The sequence below is a fragment of the Cryptotermes secundus genome, unplaced genomic scaffold, assembly GCF_002891405.2.
Source record: "Cryptotermes secundus unplaced genomic scaffold, Csec_1.0 scaffold588, whole genome shotgun sequence".
Lineage (NCBI taxonomy): Eukaryota > Metazoa > Arthropoda > Insecta > Blattodea > Kalotermitidae > Cryptotermes > Cryptotermes secundus.
Window position 1 is genome coordinate 560,272 of NW_019737990.1, and position 12,144 is coordinate 572,415.

Here is a 12,144-nt window from a genome sequence, read left to right on the forward strand (position 1 = left end):
ATACCGGTTATCTGTGGGTATGCTTTGCAGTTTCCTCATATTTTATCCCAAAAAGTGTGTCATTCATTTACAGACACACTGTAGACTATGTTATAAAGTTGATATATGATAGATGAGTTCTGTACTATAGTAATTTAGGCAAGATGCCAGAGCATAGAGGACCAGGGAGTCACACTTTGGCACTCCAATGAAGTACTACTTATATTTCAGTCATGCACAGGTCCTAGCTGCCCTTAAAGCTTGGTGTCACTGGCTTGCACAGCTTCATACAGAGGACACGATGAAACCACTGTATGATCACCTTGTGTCAGATATGGTGAATTCTTCAGTGCCATTACTGGCGAGGAGAGGGGAACCTTCCAAGTTGTGCCATTCCGCTGCTCATCTTCTAGTCACGCTGACTGGAACTGTACGTCCTCCACGTATTTGGGAACTTCAACCTATTAGGGACATGTATCACGTGGCTGCATCCCTTACGTATCTGTTGCCTGAGGTATGCATTTCATTACATAACTTTACTTTCATGTACATAATAGTTCAATATTAGAATGTGATACAATATGACTTGAACAGAAACTTCATTAGAATTTTCTGTAAAAGTTAAATAGTTCCGTCCAGTGCAACTGGTTAAGATTTTCTTATTTCAGTTATTCATGCCCTTACATTTTGTGTGTTTGGAACTTTGTCATGTCTGGCCTTGATTTTATTCTATGTCCCATTGGCTTAACATCAGCTCATTGCATTGGGAGGCTGAAACATCATCTTAGCCCAGTTCGACTCTTATTTTTCTGCTAGTATTTTTCCCATTATGAACAGGTTTATAATCATTTTTGTTCAACGTCTGTTAACTAATTTTGAATTCCAACTTATTCTTTAAAATATTTCTTATCCAATTTTATCCCTGTTTTTTTTCCTTTGGTAGTATTGAGAAATGTCATTGGATTTTGCTGCTGTTTCTCTTTGTAAAGGCCCCTGTTTTGAACTGTATGTTAGTATCAGTTTAAACACTATGGATTGTTATTTTGCATTGGTTTGAGATATCTGTGTTCCATATATTCGTTTTATATTTGATAAACTTTAGAACTAGTTCACATTTTTCTGTTTTATCTTTCATGCTTTTGGAACAAAGAAAAACCAGACTCTTTCTAGTAGATAAATGCATTGGCAGTAACATGAATTAATGTAAACTTTCACATTCACTTCTGCCTTCACCCCCAACCCCAAAATATATACTGTGTATTTTTAAGTTTTGTTGGTTGTTCTGTCTTACGTGAGATCTGAGGTTTTCACAGCAGTGAGTATTAAGTAAGCTGGTATGGATCACTTACAACATTGTGGGTATCTGTGGTTTCTCTTATGCAGAAATGTGTGACAGAATACTTGATGGGGGAACCGGACCAGTATTTGTTGACTCCTGACTATACATTATGTTAGTAGAATAGCTTATAATGCTGACATGTCAGGTTCTGATATAACAAATGCGGAAGGTAAGTTTGCATGCTACTTAGCTTCTCTTCCCTCTTGCAGCTCATGATTAACCATGTTGTTTTCTCTGAAGGCACAGCGCTTGGTGCAGTTGGCTTTGTGTAATACGTTACTACAGCCCAGTCCAGGCATGACGGACCAGTTGTGGGATCTGCGTTACAAGCTCTTAGCAAACCTCATAGATTCCTTAACGGCAGACTTCCAGCGCCTAGGACGTTTGTCATCGCTGCCTCCAGAGCAGCATGCTCATCCCGTAATCACATCTACGCTCAAACTTCTTGGTGACTTGGTAAAGCATATGCAATCAGAGAGTTCTCACACCAAGAAGCTTCTATATTCTGTGATACAGGTCAGTGTTCATACTTTGATTATGTTCTTTCCATATCCCTGTCATACCATACCACTGCAAACCAACACATAGACTGCAGTAGAGGATGTTAGTGTCTGCCCAAAACATTGCCTCGCTGCTACAGAGGACACTGATATCTGCTGTCTAATGCCTAGATATATTTTCCTGCAACATTTAAGGAGTGTGTTTGCTCTGTTTTCTACGGACTGCAACAAACATCAGCATCTCAGATAATTCACAGCTGTGTAAAAATTGTATGTTGTAGCATGATGCCCTGGGGCAGAAAGATTTAAAAATCACAAAGGCAGTCAACACATTAATATTATAGCTGTACTATTGATTAACTCTGTTAACAGCAGATTTCTGTTTGCATTAAATGAAAGTAATGATGAATGAAGGATTCTCTTCATCGGTTGCCAGAATCTATAAGCATTAGTCCATATTTATACGAACCTTTCCATGGAACAAGTTATATAGAGTTTTGCAGACCAAGTGTCAGTGAATGTTCATCTGCAAGTAATGGAATAGATTGTCCTGAACTTGTACAAGTTGAGCCAGAAGCAATCAAATGGTCTAACCCTTTGACGTGGTCATTTAAATTCCACAGCCGCGGCTCCTGCGGTAATATATTCAGCCGGCCATTTAAATTTTGCTCGAAAATTATTTATTCATCATTGTTCTTAAATTCTATGAGATAGGAACATGAAACTTTCACTAAAATGATCTTAAATGGTGGTTTTATAACCTTACCTTATAATATGGGCGCCCTGTATCTCGGCCATGGAAGCAGGTTGTTTAGTATTTCAGCAGTGAATGGTACGCCTTGAAGGATGAAACTTTCACTAAAATGATCTTAAATGGTGGTTTTATAACCTTACCTTATAATATGNCATTGGATTTTTCAATTGACCTAATTCTTCCAGCCACACTATGGCCATGGTGTCGACTCAGCCTTTAACAAGAATGAGTACCAGGAATCTTCATGAGGGTAAAGTGTGGCTGGAGCATAAGGCTGACAACTTCACCACCATCTATGAGCCAACTGTCTAGAAAATGTGGGAGCCTCGACATCTCACAACCCTATAGGCCTCTATGGCCTGGTACAGGGATTGCTTTACCTATTTAGGTTGTATATGCTGTATTTAATGAAATAAATGACTCAACATAATTTCACTTTACACAGCTGTATACTGACTCAGCATAAATATGTAAATAACTGACATGTGTATTAATGTAATGACATTGATATAATTTTCCCTTGCCTTTGTCTTGTCTTAAGGAATTATACATTCTAGTTTGATGATTGTAGGGCAGTGTACACCAGACGCTGTCAGTGTTCCCACTGTGTGTGCAGTCACCTGATGTATGTGAAACGATTCTGGACTTCTTCCTGATAGCATTTGCTGGTTTACAGCAGCAGCTTGGTGCTACATTTACTGAGCTGACTGTTCAGACTTTCCTTGGTGTCTTCACCAGGTAATGAGTTTGTTCCAAATATGGCACAAATATAAGGTATCTTCTTCTCTGGCCTTATGGCCCTTAGTTTAGCCTTAGCCTCCATCACATGAGGTATACTTTGTCAAAAACATGTTTGCAGGTACATTATACCTTGAGTAGGTGACTTCATAGGAGAATAGTCTTTCAGGTTCAACGGGAACTTCAGTATGGAGATTTTGAGTCCCATCATATGTTCGAAATAAATTGTAGCTTTCTAGGACAGTTTACATTTACATTTATTTTTAATTCATGGATTCAATCGTCTCCCTATAGGGCTGGATATAAAACATGTCACACATTACAAATTCCTGATGACTACACGTCATACGTCCTAGGTCAAATAAAATATATAATCGGGCCTCATGCAGAAATTAAAAGTTGTCAAGGCAACACACCTAGGCCGTGGAAAAACCACTGTCAAATTCACACCCTGTCATTCCCCACACTGGCCAGCCATATCAATACAGTTTCATTATGATGTATTAAAATTCATAACAAACACAGAAGTCATACATACTGCCACATTTACAGCAAGCAAGTCTCAACAATGTATAACACTAGCACACAGATCCTTTATTCAACTCTTAACTTTTGGGCCTCTTGCATGCTTGTCAAATTTGTCATTAAGGATGTTAAGACACAGAATACCAAGGCAACATACAAACAATCCCATGTGATCTATACAGACTGTCTCTTTCTGTGTTTCTCAGCCTTTACGAACATTAAGAGTCCTTTCTGTCTTCTGGTATATAATGTGTAATTCATTGAAAGTCAACCAAGACTTGCCACTTGCTTCATCCTAGTTTCTTGTTTAACTTATTTTTCAAGCTAGAAGAAGGGGGTGACATATTCTTCCAAAACATTCGTTGACTTTAAGCAAGCTACACAAGTTATCTCCCAAAAGTTAGATTTTTCAAAACCGCGACTGCAAGAACCTCAGCTCATGTACAGAATATTGCTGCCTTTCTTACATTAGCTACTTCATTTTGTTATAAATAATTTGAAAATTACAGATATTATCATGTCATTTATAATACTTTCCAAACACACCTATTATATGTACACTGTATACTTGTACAATCTCATTGAAATATGATTATAAACGCTGTCATACCTCATATTTCCTGTATTTCATTTTTATCACACTTATGTAATATAAAATTCTTGTGAACAAATGTGTGAAATACCGCGTAGCTAATATAAAGAAATCAACATTATTATTGTTATTGTGGAATAGGAATGATAAAAGCGAGAATTTTGCACTTTGGTTTTTATATATCTGTCATCCAGTTTAGAAAATTGTGTTTGTTGCTCACATGCTACTTTTTAATGCTCTAGTGCTGAAAGCAGATCTCTCCACGTTTCTTTACATGTCTTATCTCTTTGGTCTTTGACATGAGGTTTGCTTTGCTTGCTGCATATTACTTGCAGTTACTTGCTTGCCTTAGTCTTTGACACTGAAGATGGAGATGATATGTTTCTCTGAAATGTGGGGAACGTGTACAGGGCTACACAGTGTCACATCCCGGGAGGCAGAAACTGTTCGCAGTAGATTGAGTGCATATTGTAATATTGTTTTAAGAAGTATGTACATCAAGTTTATAAAAACATAACTTTTTTATGTTGTACTTTGGAACTCCAATTTAATATTCTCAATTTTAAGTTTTCCCCACATCTATTATTCTGTTTTAATGATCTCATGTCAGTTATCTTGATGTTATGTCATATTTTTAAGGTTTTCCTGAGTTCATTGTTCATTTACATTACCAAAGAAACTTAAAATGGAAGAGTTTCACTGTGTATTCTCATGTAGAGAACATCTGGCAGAATCACTGGGACAAGAAAGCGGAGCTGGCACACGAGTTGTAGAGAAGTTTCTTCAGTTGTTGCAACTGGTGATGGCAGAACCAAGTGCATCATTCAAACGCTTTGTTCCGAGCACTATCTCACTTTGTCTTGATCATGTTTATCCATTGGTATGTATATTTGTTTTTTACAATTTTTCATAATACATTTTTGTGCCTTTGCAGTGAGGAATTGCAAGTGCTGCTATTATCTTAATCATAGCTAACCATGTTCATCTAACAGCATGAGAACTGCTGAACAGTTTTTAGTGACATGTGATATGGGGGAGTTTTACTAACATTTTAGACACATTTGAGTTTTAATCAAATTGGACAACAATAGTGGATGTTTTACATGAGGACCTGAATGATTACTGAGTGTGTCTCACGTCATTCATAGAGACTGTACCTCAGCAAACCTTGCAGTAGGGTATAGGTTGAAATAAAGGAGCTGTGTACTGGAATATTCAGTGTTGATCTTTTCAGATGGAATCCTTTTTTAGGAATAATTGTATTTGGCAGTTTGTGCCCAGATATCTACACTAAAGTTTACCATGTGAGTGAAAGTTATACGTGGTACAGTCATTAAGTTCGTGGACTGGTTTTATTGCATCATATTACAAGGTATTCACATAAACTTACACAGATCCACATCAGCCCTAAAAATAATTGCTGTTGGCCCTCTGTGCAAGTCTGCCAATGTTGCTATATCTGCCGAAAACATTGCTGAAACATATTTGCAGGAAATTCCTGTATGCCGTCTCTTGTGGCACTGATGACCTCCTCGGATGACTGAAATCTATGACCACATAGCTTTGCTCTGAAGCGGTGAAAGAGAAAGAAATTGCATGGTGCGAGATCAGGTGAGTACGGAGGGTGTGGCAAAACTGTGACCTGTTGCCTTGTCAGTTCCTCTTGGACAAGAACAGAGCGATGTGCAGGGGCATTGTCATGTAGCAACAGCCAATTCTTCCTACACCAAACATTTCGCTAGGGGATTTGTCTAGTTTTGTGCAGAACTTTATGTTTGCGTGTTGTTTGAACTGCCACATTTTTTATTTATGCCACTTGCATTTAACTGCAGTTCACAATAGAGGGTGTAGTTCTGCTTACACTGTTTGCATACAACTGCTTCTTGCTGTGACGAGAGATGAACTGACAGGTCATCATATCGTGCCTCAACCTATCCGCTATAATGCACTGCTATGAAGCTTTGCGGTCAGTCCACGAACTTATTGACTATGGAAGTAATTGAAATGCTGTGTTTAACTTTAGTCTTTTTGAACTTCATCATTGTATTGTGTTATTGCAGCATGCAGAGTACTGTCCTAATTTTTATCGGTGTTAGGTTGCAGACATGCCATCTCCAGATGTAAAACCAGCATTGTTTGGCGTTCTTCATGCTGTTTTACTGCACAAGTGGCAGTACTTTTACCGAACATCAGTATTGCACACATTATCCGAACCAGGAGTGGAAGGAATTGAAAATTGTGAACGGTTTGTGGCCATCCTGCGGGCATATGGCCAGCCATTGTTACAGCCTGATATCAATTTATTTGGGCAAAACCTGCATACTTTAGAAGAGCTTAACTCCAAATGGAAGCTCTACCACAAGGTAATAATATCATCGTTAAGGGGACATGTTCCTCTAAAATGTTGGTTAATTCTTAATGGGATACACAACATCGTATCCCAGAAGACAGGAATCTGCATAACCACCACTGTGAGATCCTCAAGTGCAAAAAGCTTGGAATTCAAAACTGCACTTAAGAGAAAGTCCAGATCCATTGGATTTGATCTTCTCACAGCAGCGACTTTGACAGCCTTGCATTACATAATGTGATGTAATTCAGTGAACTTCTTCAAGACTATACACTTTTACCTCCCAGAAGACAGTAGTGTACGCAGTTACTGCTGTGAGAATCTGAAGGACGAAATTCTAATGGAATACTCAGCATCACATCCCAGAAGACAGCACTCTCAGAGAGTGTCGTTGTTTGTACATTCCTTTTTTAACTCTTTGCCTGGCGAGGGCGTGTTTTAACGCCCGGACGATGCCAGCCGTTCCCTGGCGTTGGCGTGTTTTAACGCTTTGACAATCTCGTCCCTTCTTTGCTCTCTTGGCACTCATCAACCAAAGATATGATAGTTTTTGTGCATGTTTGTAAAGAACCCTTGTAAACTTTGTGGGGGTCTATATTACTGTCAGAACCCTCTGAGAAGGTAAAGGTCAGAAAATATTTCACATTCATTCAGTTTCACCATAGCTTCTTGCAGCAAGTGTCTTCGTGTTCCTACAGACCAGCTGGAAAATGTTGTGAACGAGATTTTTTCTGATGATGATAGTGGCGATGAAATAATGATTCCTGAATTGGATGAAGTTGATAGTGACAATAATACAGTGATAGGCAATGATCCACAAGACAGTAATCATGAACATTTACCTACCACGAGTGCGGTGCCTGACACGCCCATCTCATGAACGTACGGAGACATTGTACCCCCAATACTTCCATTTGCTAATAGTTTCGGGATCAAAATTGATATAACACATAAAATGCATCCCTTTTCATGGATTAAAATTTTTTCTGGATGACGACTTGGTAAATCACATCACAACTGAAACCAATCGCTATGCTCACCAGCACTTCAACGCACATGAGTTAGCTCCTCACTCTCGAAAACACAATTACAATTATGTCACATCAGATGAAATCTGGACATACTTAGGAATTGTGTTCATGACAGGAATCGACAAACGCCCTGAAATTGAAGAATATTTGTCCACTAGGCCCATATTTCACACCCATGGTTTGGACAAAACATGTCTTTGCAGTTGAATAGTTTCATTCTATTCAAAAAGAACACAACAAACGAAAAATACAAGAAGAGAAATTACAGATTCAAAGATTTTATATTGGACTGTGTAGAAAAATGACTGAACCAAACAAACAGTGTGGAGAGGGAGAAAAGTCAAGGAATGAAGTGGATGACGAATCTATTGGGTCAGACTAGAGTGCAGTCACGCCTCCGCCCTCGACCTTGAAAAGACCACCAGTGAAAGAGCCAGCAAATCATCTAGAGGGTGGCTTGAAAATTCACAAAATGGTCCATGTTCCTAACAGTAACAATAAGAAGAATGGTGCCCTAAGAAAGTGTCGCGTGAGTGCTAATCACAAGGTTAGAAAAGAAACAAGTATCATGTGTGCAGGCTGTGGTGTGGCTCTCTGCAAACTTTCATGTTTCAATGTTTATCACACGAAGAAAAACAAATAAAGAGGTGTGGAAAAGCATTTATTGCATAAAATATTGTATTTTAATTAGTTCCTAAAAATTTCGTTTTTAAAAACCAATTTTTGTTGAAGTTGTTTAGGAAAAAGTAACAACATGCATTTTAGCGACATAAGGTTTAAAGGGCCTGCCAGGACAGGGGTGGGATTTAAATACCCTTCGCGCCAGTCAAAGAGTTAAGGGTTTTCTAAGCATGAAATATTAAAATTAGATTATAATTACAAATGTTGATATGAATGGTGTGGTAATGTTTCATTTTATTACAGGCATTGTTCCGTGAAGAGCTGCTACCACAGTTCCTGACAGTTCTTTTAGACTCACTGATCCACAAATCACACACATTACTGGGAGATGAAATTGCTGTGGCTCTGTACAACATGGCAGCTGTAAACTTTATGGCATTCCATGATGCTTTTCTCCCACAGTTCCTTCGTTCAACTGATGGACTTGATGATGGCCAAAGGTCTATCCTCCAAAGAAATTTCCAGAATGACACTGTAAGCTGCACTTAATTATACTTAATGTTAAGGCTTCATGTACTCACAGTCCAGTTTTAATAATATCCAGTATTGGAAAAGAAAATAGAATGAGTTGCAAGAAACACTGTAATTCATAATTGCAACAGCTGATGAAAGACTATTTTGTTTGATCACCTATGGGTAGTGTTACTACCTGCAGCTAGCATGTCAACACACTGTTATCATAGTATCACTCAGGGATGTAACTAATTCACTAATTCTAATGGTACAGTGTCTTTCTTGAGCAGATACGAAGTAATGCACTGGTCAAAAAACTCACTGCTTTTCATTCATTCATCTCTAATCTGTCAAGACGACAGGTCCATAGTCTCTTCCAAAACAGTTCCTCCACTTGATACAATCTAGAGCTTTCTCCTTCAAATGAAAATATCCTCTTCTGTCCCCAAGGTCATCCCTCTTCTCAAAAACCCATCATTACACCTTATCCTGAGCAAGTTAAATCCAGATGAGACAGTGACTACAATAACTAAGCTTTGGGATGGATTACACAAGAATCAGAGTTTGATTACTGGCAGGGTCAGAGATTTTCTCTTCTCTCTACCATATCTGGTCTGGCCCTGGGGCCAAAGGCAATGTGAGCCCTTTCCCCATGCGTAAAGAGGCCAGACTGACTGCTTGCTGTGGGGAGTAACCCCCGGGCTAAAGGCCGCACCATAGCTCAAGCGGTTAGTCAATGGCTTCCCACCATGGCAGCCTGGGTTCAAACCCAGGTCTGGTCAAGTGGGATTTGTGATGGACAAATTGGCACTAGGGTAGGTTTTCTCTGAGTACTTCGGTTTCCCCTGCCATTCCACCAAATTATCCATCATCATAATCACCTAGGATAGGTACAATAGGCCAATCAGTGGCCGCCATGCTGAGTGGACCCAACTGGACTCCACCTCCCCCCCCCCCACTATGCACATTTAAAAAATCCCTGGGCTACAAACAATTGTTACATGACATACTGAAGGTTTAATCCTTTGTGTGATATGTATTTTGTGTTGTTTGTATTAAAGCTTGTATGTAATAAGTGTATAAAGTGTATAATATTGTGATGTGGATGGCGCAACAGGAAGTAGTGGTCATGGGAACTCTGCGGTCTCGCAAGTGACGTCACATACTCCCACTCCTTCCATCATTATGCAACACTCAGTAAACACCCCATCCCCACGGTGATGTAACAGCACTTCCCACAGTGATGTAACAGGGGACACCGTGGTTACTACGCAGCAATAAACAACTCTCGGCAGCATTCCCCAGCAACGCCTGTAAACTTGGCATTTACGCAACAGTGAAGCGATATGGATTTTCCACTGTCCAACTGAGGGTTTATAAGGGAGACTGGAATGCGTAAGGGAGAGTTAAAATGTAGCAGCCGCCAAAGACAGTTGAAGTCTAGCAGTCACTGAGTTCAGTTGCAGCCAGTGAATTGTGAACATGAAGTCATTATAAGTCTAGCAGTTGTGATAAGAAGAGTTTATATGTGATAATCAGTGATAGTTGGTGATAACTGAGAAGGTATTGGGAGTGTGTAATTCAGTAACACTTGTATAGCTTCCGTGTTATAAATACATGACTACTGAAGAGATTATTGTGTGGGGTTCGTAAATGGTCTAAACCCACAACAGTAAGTATTTGTAGTTATGACTTGTAGGTTGTTACATAAACCAATTAACAATCTGAACTGTGTCCTCAGTAGCAAAATAATATATAATAAGTGTAATAAGTATAAGCTGACAGTTCCCTAAGTGTGATCATCACTGCTCTGATAAACTTTATGTAAACAGTTTTAAATGCTGCTTTCATTTCTTTTTTCAGGACCTTCCTTCTTTTACTCAAAACATTCAGCAGTTAGTTAATGATTTGCGGTGCTACCAACTGTGTAATGCAAGCCTCCCAGCAGGCAGTGTGAAGCTGTGAATGTCAAGAATTACAGGAATATATAAATATACTTAAAATTGTAATTAAAGTGCACACAGTGACTGCTGCATACCGCAGGTAAAAATTCATTACTTCAGTCATAGCCAAGCAGAGCAGGTGTGGGCGTGTGTGTGTTTGTATGTCTGGGCCTGCGTACATGTGTAAGCCACGTGAAAGTATCCAAACTCAACTATTTAATTCTTATAATCTGAGAAAAGAGTATATCATATAATTTTTAGGGGATAATGAAACACCACATATACACGGTGCCAAATCCCAGAAGACTGCTTTCTTCATAGTCACCACCATGAAAACCTCAAATCTTACACAATGAAAATTCAGTTTAGGAATGCTGATGGCTGGGCAGTGAATGGTACCTTGTCGCTCCTCTTGTTTTGTGCCAGGTGTTATTCATTATGTTGATGAATTCATTGCATTTTAATGCATTCATGTCTGTAGGTACATATATATTGTATTCGGATACTATATCTTTTCACCAGAAGCTCATAAATACAACAGGGTATATTCACTCACCTTAATGTTTCAGTAAGTTGCAGCTGTTCTCTGTGCTCTACCACGAGCTTCTGTGTTGTGTTGATATCTGATGGAGATACAGTGAAATCCATATTTACTGTTCCTCCAGCTAAGGTTTTCCCTCGTGTAAAATTCAATTTCAGTGACCCCAAATCAGCAATGTTTGTGATAAATTACCTCAATATAAGATTTTCCTCAGTTTAGTGTTCAAATCCACACTTCCCCATGGAAACCTTAAATGGGCATTTCTCTGTATTTCTGACCAGTATCAAAATAAAAGTAAACAGAGTTTTGCTTTATTTTGGAAAAAATAAAGTACTGATGGTCATTCTGTAGGAAAATGTTTCATGATATGAATGGGTTAATGAACAGTTGAAATTGAAAGTGTGGCATTGACTTGAATTAGGCATTACATACATATACTAGTAATAATAATACATTTATATTACCTTTGTACTTATTTTTTTATGGTGGTCCAAGCTACTGGATAGCATCATTAAATAAGCTGTAAGTGGATATATAAAAGGTAAAGTTGTCCTTATGTTTAACTAATTAAGTTATACGCCATGAAGGTGTGGATGTATACATCTATATTTTCTTGACCTTGGCACTAGTTGGAGGTGAGTGGTCAGCTTCATATCCCCCACCCAGTACCCATTGAATAGGAGGTTGGGTGGACACTAGAGGTGGTCTGGATGATGTG

At 38.8% G+C, this 12,144-nt stretch overlaps 1 protein-coding gene across 6 annotated transcripts in view; it reads left to right on the forward strand.

Annotated features, from left to right (window-relative positions):
* LOC111870648 (exportin-6-A) overlaps positions 1-11,171 on the forward strand; it is a 42,962-nt gene extending 31,791 nt beyond the window's left edge. For 5 of the 6 annotated variants that reach the window (XM_023863113.2, XM_033753947.1, XM_023863112.2 and 2 more), the window contains 7 exons: positions 211-493; positions 1,559-1,834; positions 3,144-3,310; positions 5,145-5,307; positions 6,524-6,790; positions 8,733-8,963; positions 10,806-11,171. In XM_023863113.2, the coding sequence (XP_023718881.1) occupies positions 211-493; positions 1,559-1,834; positions 3,144-3,310; positions 5,145-5,307; positions 6,524-6,790; positions 8,733-8,963; positions 10,806-10,907 (1,489 nt within the window). In that variant the 3' untranslated portion in view covers positions 10,908-11,171. The remainder of the gene's footprint in view (positions 1-210; positions 494-1,558; positions 1,835-3,143; positions 3,311-5,144; positions 5,308-6,523; positions 6,791-8,732; positions 8,964-10,805) is intronic. The other variant, XM_033753949.1, reaches the window with a different exon arrangement.
* The last annotated feature ends 973 nt before the right edge of the window (positions 11,172-12,144 follow it).